This window comes from Notechis scutatus, chromosome 4, assembly GCF_049901735.1.
Source record: "Notechis scutatus isolate UNSWTSFEM ecotype Mainland chromosome 4, rNotScu1.2, whole genome shotgun sequence".
NCBI lineage: Eukaryota > Metazoa > Chordata > Lepidosauria > Squamata > Elapidae > Notechis > Notechis scutatus.
Genome location: NC_142012.1, coordinates 75,505,632 through 75,519,174, shown reverse-complemented (window position 1 = coordinate 75,519,174; position 13,543 = coordinate 75,505,632). Strand labels below are relative to the sequence as shown.

Here is a 13,543-nt window from a genome sequence, read left to right as displayed (position 1 = left end):
GCCAGCTGGATCGTTCCACGGGGCCTTTTGTGTATTTTATTCCTCTTTGTACACAAGGACGCTTGGTATAAGGAAAATGTAATGCAAGATGAAGTTGCCACTCTATTTGTCAAATGGTTGGGTTGTTGGCTTCGTCCTTCCTGAACCATTACAATATTAATGAACATGATGTTAGACTATGAGAATGTTAATGAACATGACAGTGCAGTAAATGAACAATTGGCTTAGCACAACAGCTCGTGGGGACAACAGCTTGTCTTTTAGGTAGGCGTCGGAATTTGTAGCTCCTTTGGGCTTCAGTGACAACATTTGTTCTTTGGGAAGGCCTGCTTTAAAAAAACATTTTGCAGAAGTACTTTTAGTCCAACACCCTGCCCAAGCAGGAGAACCTACAGTATATCATTCCAAACAACTGATTGTCCAATCTCTTCTTAAAAACTTTCAGTGTTGGAGCATTCACAACTTCTGGAGGCAAATTGTTCCACTGATTAATTGTTCTAACTGGGAGGAAATTTCTCCTTAGTTCTAGGTTGCTTCTCTCCTTGATTAGTTTCCGCCCATTGCTTCTTATCCTGCCTTCTGGTGCTTTGGAGAATAGGTTGACATACACACACCCCGTCTTTGTGGCAGCCCCTTAGATATTGGGACAGTGCTAACATTGGTATTGTTGTGACTTTGTTTTAAGCTCTGTATTAGTATTGTTTGGCCTGTTTTTTTGAAATTGACAAAGCAGCTAAGTTAGGCTTAAGCAACTCCTCTGTGGGAGGAGAGCTAATAAAGTTTGAATACATGGTGCTTCATCCACTGTGTCAACATCATTTTGCGAATATTGTGGATATTCAGCCTAATTTTCTTCCACCTTCTGTTGGCTTATCTTCCTTTCCTTTTATTGAGATGATTCTCACCCAGGGCTGAGAATCCAGCACAATAAGAAAATAATGTAAGGCAGATGAATGAACACAACTTTAAAGAAGAAAACTAGCTTAAAATATGCCAAGAAACTTAATTTGATTAGAACCAGGGCAAATAAATGATATCCTGCTTAAGGGGAGTTTATTGGTTAGTGCCATGAGCCAGAAGGATGAAATCCCCAGTGACAAAATGGGTGGATATGAAAATTTTACTCTTTGGGCCTCTTAATTCATCACCCGCAGTTTGTATTATGCCAGGCGAAATTACTTCAGTAAAATGTAATTTGGCAAACCTTGCGCCTCTTCTTTGTGGAAGTACAAAATGTAATTGTGCCTTCATGTAACTAAAGAAATCCTATTAATTTAAATCATTCATGATCTGCATTTCAGTCCTCATCCTGATGGTGCTAATGGCTGGAAGAGTTTGGTGGCAGTGATTGTTGCTGATAGATTTCCAGGAAACCTGTGTTTGGGCAGGTGACAAGGGATTAATGACTGCCAAGTTTTTGGATTTTGTTATATAATGAGAAAGACGAATGAGTGGCAAAGGTGAACAGAAAAGAAAACTACTTGTGGTGTTTCTGATCCACCCACCTACTCCACCTGATTGGTCAGGTTGGCTTACAATATAGAAAAGGAAACACAATTATGAAGAAATAAAAACAAACAAACGTATGTTGTATTTATTTATGCTATATAATAAATAGCTTAAGATAAATAGGATGTTTACTTTGAAGATGTCACAGTAACTTGGAGCAAGGCATGTGGATATAGCAATATAATAATGATTGGAATAAAATGAAGTTAGATACAAGAAATCGATTCATTTTGTTGCACTTGTCTACTTAATGAATATATTTGAAAGGATTTTCTCATTCATCTGGCTTTACAGATGAAGGATAACACTGAGAGACAACAATTAACCAAGAAGAATTTGGTTTTTTTAAAATATTTTAAATATATATTAAATATTTACCATCTTGCCAATTTTTCGAGCAAGAAGAACAGGTCATCTCTCCTGATTTCTTAGAATTTTCAAAATCTTTCTGTTTTGAACAATAGTTACCAGCAGAGTGTTCTTCTCAGGAACCTTAAATATAGGAAGCTCTGAAGCACAAAGGAAATGTAATAAAGAAGGACCTTGTTTATTTATCCTATGATCAAGTTGAGGGTGCCTTTTTCACAAGGTGGTCAGCCCATAAGATCCCAGGAAGTGGGATCTTTCTGTAGCAAGATCTGTCCTCCGAGATTCATGCATTTCCTACCCTAATGATAACCCAAAAAGCTTTAAGGACCTGGCTATTTACCTAGGACTTGGGATAAAGTAGAAGAATAAAGTAGGATAAAGTAGCGATGGGATTGAAATAATTTAACAACTGGTTCTCTGCCCTAATGATTTTTTTCATCAACCAGTTCACCAAACTGCTCAGAAAGTTAACAACTGGTTCTTCCAAAGTGGTGCGAACTGGCTGAATCCCACCAATGGAAGAAACCCCTTTGTTTGTGAAGTTTATCCTTGCTTTGTTGTTGGAGTGTTATCTTGTGGTTATGTTGCAGTCACTATGGTACTAGTTTTGATTAATTTTATGTATTTTGCTACATTTGTATTATTTGTTATTGTAAGCCACTCAGAGTTGGAGTCAGGTGGAACACAAACTGAATAAATACATATAAAGAAAGAATTCATGTTCACTGGAGATGTAGGCTAGCAGCTTCCCCAGAAGCTTTCATATCATTGTGAAATTGTGCAGGTCTTATTTTAGACAAAAAGAAATTCATGCTTGCTCCTTTTTCCAAACCTACCTGTGATAGGTAGGAAAATCTATTCCTCCAGATGTGTGAAAATTCAACTCCCATAATTCCCTGAACTCTGTCATCAGGACAGTGCATGATTTGGGAAGACAGATTTAATTCTTAACTTTATTTTATTTATTTATTTATTTATTTGATTTGCCAATTGTTTACAAGATAATAAGTATAAATGTATACATAGTTGTGAATACATGAAATGGTTACATATAAGAAAAATAAAAGAATAAGAGAAACAATAGGACAGGGACGGTAGGCACGTTGGTGCGCTTATGCACGCCCCCTAACTTCCCCCAAACAATGTTTATTTACAGTGCAGAATTATGCCCAGCTGATCTCTAATTTACTGATTATCAAAAGCATAGTGTTGAAACCATAAATGGGAAAATCAAATAGTTGCATGATTTATTTCTATTTCATGAAAGAATTTTTGCCTGTGATTTTTCTTAGGGTCTGATTTTTTTTTCCTCGTGGCCTTTAGTAAAGCACATGTTGCTTACATAGTAATATACAAGCAACATTAATCAGCTAGCTGACTCTGTGCCTTTCAGAGAAGTCACAGTTAAAAGCTCTAAAAGGAGAAAAGACTAGAGTAAGTACAAATTAACTAAGCTACAGTCAAAAAATAATTAGGGGGAGATTTTAATTACATAATCAGCTAGATGCATATAGTTAAACAGATGAATTTGCAGTTAACAAGATGAATGCAGCTTTAGTGGCCCACCAAAGAAGAAGGAATAAATATCAATGCAAGGGAAGGAAATTAATATTTCAAATGTACAGGATGGTGAACCCGTAACTGGAGTTTCATGACAATTATGTATTTTGTTGAGCAGAGGCTGGCATGGGAAGAATGCACAACAATTTCCTGTCTTAAGTTCAGCTTTTTAATTCATGTTGATCTTTCACATTCATCAGAGATTTGCTTCTTTGCTAATGTTGCAGACATGAGATGGGAGATAATAGAAGAGGGTGAGACCATTTGGTGTCCCATTCTGACAGTTTTTCTGCCCATCTGTGTATTGCCCCTAGATGCTGTTTTGCTCTAATTGTATGTAATTAGTGAACAATAATTACAAAGATGCCTTCATAGTGAAAACACTGTCTAGCATCTTGCAAAAAAAAAAGAAAATAATATACAGATATTGGAATGCATTTCACAGCGGTGTTACTAGGGACGAGAAGAGAGAAAGTATTTTTGTAAATACTGCTTGGGTTAGAATGTCTTTTATATATTTCTTTTGAGGCATTTTCCAAGTATTCCTCCATTATTCTTTATTAAAGGTGGCAGAAAATGGAAGCAGGATTTGTGGTCTCCGTTCTACCGAAGGTGGTGGCTTATGTGCCAGAGGAGGTGGGGAAGGAGAAGAGGAAGAGAGGGGAGGAAGAGGAAGACAAATAGAAGGAGGAGGAAGAAGAGGAGGGGGCAGGGAGAGGAGAAGGAAGAGGAAGGAAGTAGAGGAAGAAGAAGAGAAAGAGGAGGAGGAAGAGATGGAGGAGAAAGAGGCGGATGCAACTGGTTATGATGGATGGGAAAATAGGCTTAGTGACATAATCATGTACCTGGTTTGTGGTGTTATAGGGCTGAGAGTCTTAAATCAAAAGAACAATATGCCACAAAATGGTGGTTTCATTAGTATATAAATACTAAATAGGATAATATTAAAAGAACTGCAGAAACAAGCGGGAGTACTTAGACCTTTGAGTGAATTTACAAACTTATAAAACAACTCAGAATATCAACTGGGCCTTATTAACTGCTGGGGAAATACCATTCTTTTTTTGAAGAAGTCAAACGGATGCAAAATCTGAATGCAGTAATAGATATGCAACTGTGAGAATAGTGAAATAACATTCGATGTACCCAAAGATTATACTTAGTATAAAATGTTTTATCATTAATATAATGGTCACCTCCTGATTGCTAAAATGGACAGTTCATTCTGTAAAAATTGATGGAAACAGAATGAACAAGCTGGGCCATTCTGTCGTACTGGATTCCCATTATAGCCTTTAATATTTTTATTAAACTTTATTAAACTGGCTAATTGGTCAAGGCACACTGAATTTGCTTTGACTAACACAAGAATATTGTATTCTTTTTGCTGGAGACTGTTTGATTCCTGCTAAATTAAGTTGCAGGAGTGTGATTTTATGTCTAAAATGATTTTCTATCTTAAAAGTGAATATGATATAGAATTCAACTTACACTAAACGAAGAATGGAAACCTTTCTTAGATTTCACGTTAATACATACATTTGTACTACATCCAAAAATTGGGTTTCTCGACGCATAGAGTACATATTTCAATTTTATGGGATGTTTAAATCTGAATAGATTCTCAATAATATAGGTTGAATTTACTGTTCTTATCATACCATGCAGTTAGTTATACTGTGCTGACTACAATTCTGGATATTCATGCTTGTCTTAGAGCAATTTTCAGTCTCTACAATGATAAAATATATTCAGTATTCATCCTTAACTAATAATGTACTGGAAAATTGTAGTTTCCATCACATTTGAAATCCTTTGCTGTGCTTTTGTTCTTGTTTCCTTTTTAATGTTTATATATCTTCTTTAAACTGTCTAATGATAAAGTGCAAAGAGGCAATCCAACCCACTGCAGAGCTAAATCTCCAAAGCACCCTGTTATATCAAAGGATATTCTACTTCAGGGATAGGCAATCTGTGGACACCTTTTCTCTCTTTGACCATAACTACTTACAATTGGTACCCTTGCCTACTTCTTTGCTTCAGGAAATGTAGCAAATCTACAGCCAGTTTGGTTCTTAGTGGTGAAGATCCCAGGGCAGGAAGTGAAGGACCATGGTTCTAGAGGTGAAGATCCTCAACTAGAAAGTGGAGTTCTAGTCCCATCTTAGGCATGAAAGCCATCTGAGACAGTCCCACTCTCTCAGTCCAACTCAGCTCACAGGGCTGTTGCTATGGAGAAAATAGGAGGAGGAAAGTATGTTGGACACTGTCCACTGCAGGATACAAATAAATAAATACAAAGAGTGCAATGTACATAGTTTTTGTTGTGGGGAAAATTGGAGGAGAAAGGTATGTTGGATATGTTCACTGCCTTGAGTTATTTGTAAAAATAATAAAGGTGGGATACAAATAAAAATAAACAACCAGTAAACATATTTTGCAGTAGGCTCATCACATTAAACCAACACACACACACACGTCTATACACAAAGACAACATGCCAGTTAGAAGAACTTGAAAACTTGTCTTCATTTGGGGTGAAGCCTTGCCATCTTCCTTCCCCAGGTGGTTGAGTGCAGCCTCTGATCACCAGAATCTTCTCACGATTGCCCTGTCTTCTTGTCCAATGTAAAGGCAGGACAACACTTCTTTAATTTTTTTTTTTTTTTAAATGGGGGGAATCAAATGAAAACAAGTAAGATGATTGATTATTGGAGTTTTGATGTTTTCCTCCTGCAGAAAACATTTTTTTTCAGCCTGGTAAAGCCAGCGTCTTTCCCTTCCTTCCAATAACCCTTTGATTCCTCTTGCATTTCAGAACGTTTCAGGACCTTTCCAAGCAAATGGATGTCTCTTATGGCACTGTCAGAGATTCAGCCGTTTATGAGTACTTTAAAGCGAAAGGCACCAACCCTTTGGAGCAAGACAGCACTTTTGCTGAGCTGTGGAAGACCATCAGTAAGAACAACGGAGCTGATAACTGTGTAGCAAACCCTTCGGAAGGTATCAGGAAGGTAAGATGCAGGCAGGATTTGGTCTTTGATGTTGTCATCAAGAAAAATACAAATCCCTTTGATGCTTTACAAAAAAAAATCAGGGATTGATACTTGGAGTAGAGATTGGTTTTAATAATTATAATTATTATTAAATATATTTGCCACCTGTCTCAGGGATTACTGAGGGATTACTGTAGATGGCTCACAACTGTAAAAAAATAAAGATATAAAAAGGAAGTTTGAACAAAGCAAAAGTAAAATAATAGAACAATAAAACAAAGAAAATGCATCAATATGACTAGTAAAAAAATGGGAGGTGGAGTCTGCTGTCAATCCAGCAACCATAATAATCATTGCAACAATTGTTTTCTCAAGAAAGCTACGGACTGTTTATTACAAGACTTTAAAAAACCCACAAAGATAAAATAATGGATTTTTTTTTTAGATTTTTCTCAAAATCACCTTATGGCTGACAGTGCGCTGTAGTCCATTCCAGAGATTTATCCAAGCATGTATCATGGTCAGTGGCTTGCCTGTTGTAGGAATGGCTGAAAAACAAAAATCAGTGTGTGTTAGGGGGGGAAAGTATGTGCAAAGGAATTTTGGTTTTCCTCTCTTCCTTCCCAACTCTTGGGCTTTTTGCATGAATGGAAACATTTAGATTTTGCATTTTGACGTATCGTGATCAGAGGGAAAGTCTTGGGGCACGTTTACTTGATCAATTAGGTTGTCAATCAAACAGAAAGGCAGGATTGAAAATGCCAGACAGTGTAGAAATGGGACACTGGAAATGAGAATTTCCACCTAGACTTGCAAAGAAGCACACATTTTCAGTGACAGACAACCTGGGCAACTGTGTAGAATGATAAGGCATGTCTGGATTTGCAGTTACAGCAGAAAGCTGAAAGGTGTGAGCTGATTGCAGAAAGTGTAGAATTTCTACAACTGAATGCAGGTGACCCCTGATAATCCTTTCCGGAGCCCTGTCTTTCATCTTAAATTCCTATTAAGTGTTGGTGCTTCTTGCCAACATTATAATCTTCTTCATGTAGCACATTTTTAATATATCTATCCTCTGCTCTGAAAAATGCTGCAGTGTAAAAAAAATAAACCTGAAACACCTGCTGCCTATAAATTTGGAAATCCTTTTTTCTGCGGGCCAAGAGTTTATAGCAGAAACACCTTTACACTTCTGTATTGTTGTTGATGTTTTTTGTCTTCCCTCTCCCTCTTCGATAATTAGAATTGGGAAGCACACTTGGAGAAAAATGGACGAAGAGCCAAATTTATGCACCACATAACACATACCAGTTATTAGATAGATTTTGAGAGGAGGGAAAACCAGATAGTCCCTGGTGTTCTGCCTTCCCCCCCCCCAATAATTCCTTGTTTCCAGCTGTACTTCAACAGCTGTGTCAGCTGTGTTCTGCCTATCATTTTTCTAGTCTCAAATCCCATCAAGAGTGGTTTGCTTCTCTTACCATGCCTTTCACCCCTGATCTTGTAATGTGTCAATCCATTTAGTTCAACCACCCCCCTAAAGATCTATTTTTCACTGAATCATGGTACCTATCAATGCTGCTTTGTGTGATGGCGGCTCAGTATGATTTCCCTTGGAAATCCAAAGAGGTTTTGCCTGGAGGGGGATCCCAGATTTGCTTTAGGCAAAGTTTCAATGGCAAGTCTAATCTTTCTAGCTCAAAATGAATAATAAAGACGGTGCAACCGACTCTTCAAATCACAGGGCGAACTACTAGAATCCCTAATACTCTGATAATCATTTGCATGTATTCAGAGAGTGAAGAGTACGTGACCAGATTACATATTTAGGAAACGTTGCTTGCAAGACGTTGTCTACATGGGTTCTCCTTGGAAAAAAGGATGAGTGGGAATATCCAGATACTTATTGAATGTGTTCTACATCATAAATTTGATTCTTGCACCCTTGAATTCAGTTGGAATCCTCCCTTGACCTTAAAGAGCTTTAGATCACACCTTTCTATAATTGCATTTCCTGAACAGTTTATTTGCAATTCTGAAGTTCTGGGATAGTGGGTCAGATGCATTGCCATCAAACATTTAAATTAATTTTTTTCCCCAATATGGCATCATCATTTTTTGCTTCTCTAAATACTGGGAAATAAGTAAGAACTAGGCAGATTTTAGTTGAATGTATGCACTATCTCTACATTTCCGTGTAATTGTTTATTTTTAATACACATGTCAAGCTGTATGTTTTGACAAAGCATTCCTTTCCTAATGTGTAAGTAGATGCACAGCAAAGGGAAATATGCCCTCTTACAGTAGAGGGGAATACAGTAGAGGGAAATAACAAGGTTGTGCAGACATGTCCAAGTTGCTCCAGAAATCTCCTGTCTCCAAATGATCTGGAGACAGACCATTTCCAACTTTCCTCAAGGTCCAGAGTATCATTTAGAAAATACTGAGCAATGCTTTCAGTGGGAGAAATCTCATAGTTGTGTTTAAAATTGTGCATACAATTATTATTATTTCCTTGGAAAAAGAGCTCAGAGTTCAATTGCTACAATAAAATAAGTACCTTTTGAGGTGTTTAGGCCTTCTAAAAGTTTGGACATGTTTGCACTGAAGATCATTCTCTGTTATAAGATTGTGCACTCCATATAATCCCAATGGAACAGGATCCCCTGGGGATCCAACCCCTACAGAGGGAGGGGGGAACTGCCATCCTTTTCCAGAATAATATCTTGACTGCATCTACATCCTGCCTGTGATTTTTGTTTTGGTCTAGAGAACTTAGCAGTATCATAATTATGCTTTCCAAACTCCATTAACGCAGTGAGATCCTGTCCTTCATGGTTTTTATCCATCCCTTCACTGCTTCATCATTGCCCCAAAGGCATGGCGTCCATCTTCTCACTGTCTAAGCAGCTTATGATTTCATTTGAAAAGCCATTTGGAGTCAAGGCAACTGATGGTAGTCTAATGAGGAGGCCGCTCCAATGGATTAAAACCTTCTTGTCTATTCAGGTGGATGGCAAACTGCATTAGTTTACTCCAAAACACCTTTGAGTTCAGATTTTAGTTGCGCTAATAGTTATAGATTCTTACAGCCACCGAGAGTAAGTAAGTACCAGTTTTTATTTCAAAGTAACACCACCAAAATAGAAAATGAGATATCTGAATCCTACACTACTATACTCCTTATATTACTTTCTAAAAATGTAGTAGGTTTGGTGCTTTTCTTTTTTTAAAAAAATGTAACTTTAGGTAAACTAATCTGGGTCCGTATTTTGTGTTGTTTGCACAGCTTTTGTCTAACGTGCCAACTTGTATAACAGGTTGGATTTTGGTTGGGTGGCCGAGGATCCATTTTCCACATCTCTTGTGTCAAAGAGAGACAAGTAGGAAATTCCAGCTTCCTTTTTTGAAATTATGCTAATAAAATATGTTATGAAATACTTTTACTGAATATATAGGCCATTAACATGCCTGTATGACTACGTAGCATTTCTCTATTATATCAGATAAATGAACTCATAAATTTTCATACGAATATAAAACAAGACCCTTTTCATAAGGCACACATCAATTTATTATAGGTATTTATTTAACATTAATGTTTCACTATCCTCTTGGCAAACAGTTTAGAAAAACCTCTTTAAGCCATTTAGCAAACTGTTGAATAAGAAGGCTATCTAAATTTAGATACCAATAATGTCAAACTAAATCTGATTGTTAGACCTAATGTGTCTTGATTGTCTGATCATAGTTGCAATGTGTAACATTCATGTTTTAAATGTCATTCTTTTAGCTCCCCCCCCACCCCCGCATGTCTGGAAACTGTGGTTTTCAGACCAAAGCCATTTTTCCACTAGAAAATGGAAGAGAAGATGTATTTTTATAAACGGGGAAAAAATCATAATGGAAACTTGGCCTATTTACTGAAGCTTCTTATAGTAGACTATGTGGGTGTTCTTTTTCAACATGACTCATGGTGCTGTTTTATATGCTGCATATTTGTGTGGATACTTTTCATAAAAGCAAGGGGAATGCACAGACTCTAATGAGTCTGGAATTGGACTGCCAGGGACAGGGAGTGGGAGTATGGCTCCGGTGGCTGTGGGAGAAATGGGGGAAGGGCACAGTCCTGCTGGGCATTCAAAGGAAGACCCAGGGCCATTCCCTCTTCATCCTAGGGCATGCAGGAAGGAACGGAGAAGGGAGCAATGTGGCTTACGAGAGAGAAAAAGGCCCTGATCCCTTTCATTAGTTACAGCTGGGAGAGCAGGATATAAGTGGAGTGTTTTACACAGCTCCTTGCTGAAAGCAAAGCGTGCATTATCTTGGTCAAGGCTTATCTGGGTTTTGGCATTCTCCCAATTGTGGGTACTCTGTTGGAAGTCTGCAATTTATCATCCTGGCCTGCCGTGTTAATTACTTCAGTATGGTTTGTGTTTTTTTTAAATTTCTAATTATCTTTACTTTGTGTTTGGACTGCATTTACTCTCTTTGTAGACTGTTTTTTGAAGAGTTTGATATCCAGCCAGGGATAACTGGACATTGGGGGCCAAGTTGGAGGCATTAAAGGGAAATTATTCTACTTTTGTGACTTTATTATTTTTGTGTTACGCTCCGGGTCATCACATTGTCTTTTAGAATAGTTTATTGAAATGTGGACAGAAAGCAAACAAATCAGAACTACCATGAAGTCTTCAGTGCTGGAACTATTTAATAAATTGAGCCTGATTGTGTTAATATGTGATTTTTTATTTTTTATTTTTGGTTCCAGAGTTAATTTCAACCTTTTAAAATTGTGTTATACTGTATCTGTTTTATCTTTATATTTTTATCAGAAAGATATACTTATCAATCCTGATTTCAAACTGAGCACCCCCTTTTTAAATCCAGCTGTGACAAACTAGACCTTACTACCAGTATAACTTCAAGGCAGGAGAAGGCATATTTTAGTTATATAGCCTAGGTGGCGCAGTGGTCAGAGTGCTTGTACTGCAGGCCAATTCTGCTATTGGCTGGCTGCAATTTGGCAGTTCAAATCCCACCAGGCTCAAGGTTGACTCAGCCTTCTATTCTTCTGAGGTGGGTCAAATGAGGACCCAGATTGTTGGGGGCAATAAGCTGACTCTGTAAAACCGCTTAGAGAGGACGGTAAAATACTGTAAAGCGGTATAGAAGTCTAAGTGCTATTGCTATTAGTCTTTGTATTTTTAAAATATGCCTTTGGAGAAGGCATATTTTAGACAAGAAGCAATGGATGGAAACTAATCAGGGAGAGAAGCAACTTAGAACTAAGGAGGAATTTCCTCACAGTGAGAACAATTAATCAGTGGAACAACTTGCCTCCAGAAGTTGCGAATAGTCCAACACTGGAAGTTTTTAAGAAGAGACTAGACAGCCACTTGTCTGGAATGGTATGGGTTCTCCTGCTTGAACAGGGGTTGGACTCAAAGTTCTCCAATTGTCTGAAATGGTACAGGGGGTTGGGCTAGAAGACCTCCAAGGTCCCTTCCAATTCTGTTATTCTGTTAGTTCTGTGCTTACCTTTGCTTGAAAATACAAAAAGAAAAGTTATTTGATCATCTTGGCATGATTATTTAAATGAAGAAAATAGAAACACTGCACCTTTTATTACATTGAAATTGGATGTTTCCAAGCTTTTTAAGTATGTTAGAGAAAGCAGCAATAGATTCTCAGCTCCCTCATTCAATAATTCTGTATTCCTAACTCTGAATGAAGAACTAAAGGTTTTGGGTTGGCCCTTTCATTCATGCTGGAAAAGAAGATCAAGGCATTCTCCATTCCATTCTCCTCTCTTTGCAGCCCTGATTTCAGAAATGGAAATCAGCTAGCTGTCTGTCCTATTCAGAGTGTTCTTGTAAGCAATGGACTTTTTCCCCTTCAACTGAAAAAAGAATTAACTTTTCTGAAAGCTAGGCACTTCAAAAGGAATTCTTTATTAAAAGGAAATGATTCCAATACTAGTCAAAGCAGAATCTAAGATGCTTCCAGGCATACCATAACAGAGAAAGAGCATTAGAACCCCTCCCCTTATTTAGATGTGGATTTTGTCAAACAAAGAACCAACATGTTCATTCCCCCCTCCCCTTATCTGGGTACGTATCTTAGAAGAGTTTCCCAGGGATTATCTTCCAGAGCTGGAATTTCTATGGCCCCTTCTCCTCTTGCTATCTCTCCAAGAGGTGACAAGTTTCTAGCCATCTGGCTCCAGTCCTCCAGTTGTATATCATGTGCAAGTTATACATATTCAATATAAGGTTTAATATATTCAGGTTATACATCAAAAAGGATTACTTATAACAACTTCCTCCCCCCTTCTTCTTCCATTGAAGAATGGCAGATACATGGATCTGACAGTTCTGTTGATTGGGGGAATTTTACTTCATTCTGCTGAAAGGCTAAGTCCACACTTTTTTTTATCTTTCAAAATATCAACTGGGAGTTCTATATCCTCCAATTGTTGGCTGATACATGGGATTAAGAATGAAAAAAAAAACCTATCACTTTATTCAGGTTTCAGATACCACTTTTTCAGACTAACAGATTAGATTAAAAGCCTGAGCTTGGTTCATCAGTTTATGCCTTTTAATCAGGTTTATTAGTCTGAAAAGTTAACAGACTCCTGAATATTCCTAACCATCATCTAACATGGTCTTCTACCACATATTCCAACTGAATCTCAAAGAAGGCACAGGTGACAAAGAGCATTCTTTGGCCTCCCTTGGCTTCAGTGGAGGTAGCAATATTGTCAAGCTTAATTTATAAAAAAACAAAAAACCAACCCAGAAATATTGGAATTGAGTTTACAAGGTGAACTTGGCCGGGACTGGAAATCTGTACCCACTTTCTCTCAAAGAAGCACCATTTACATTGGGGCATATTTTCTTGACACAATGAGATAATGGATCAATCTTTTAAAGATTGCTTTTAAACATTGCTTTAGATGAAAGTTGATGTTATGTATCTAAATCACTAGTAAACCCTACCATGTAAACCCTTAATCCATAAATACTAGTAATGATTGTGGTGTTCACCAAGAAAATATAAAGTGTAGTGGCATCTTAGTTATTGCACCATAATTTATAAAAGAG

The 13,543-nt window shown here is 37.5% G+C and overlaps 1 protein-coding gene and 1 long non-coding RNA gene across 8 annotated transcripts in view; one reads left to right on the top strand and one right to left on the bottom strand.

The window, feature by feature from the left end:
* The window catches only part of GRID1 (glutamate ionotropic receptor delta type subunit 1), a 654,467-nt gene that overhangs the window by 624,707 nt on the left and 16,217 nt on the right, over positions 1 to 13,543 (top strand). For all 6 annotated transcript variants that reach the window (XM_087963843.1, XM_087963842.1, XM_026674217.2 and 3 more), the window contains exon 13: positions 6,257 to 6,452. In XM_087963843.1, coding sequence (XP_087819969.1) covers positions 6,257 to 6,452 — 196 coding nt within the window. The remainder of the gene's footprint in view (positions 1 to 6,256; positions 6,453 to 13,543) is intronic.
* The window catches only part of LOC148130789 (uncharacterized), a 119,386-nt gene continuing 108,853 nt past the window's right edge, over positions 3,011 to 13,543 (bottom strand). Inside the window, exons 7-9 of one of the 2 annotated variants that reach the window (XR_015749314.1) lie at positions 6,897 to 6,982; positions 5,450 to 6,642; positions 3,011 to 4,057 (exon numbers count right to left, since the gene is read on the bottom strand). This is a non-coding gene — a long non-coding RNA (uncharacterized LOC148130789). Of the gene's footprint in view, positions 4,058 to 4,703; positions 6,643 to 6,896; positions 6,983 to 13,543 lie in introns of those variants that run through there. The other variant, XR_015749313.1, reaches the window with a different exon arrangement.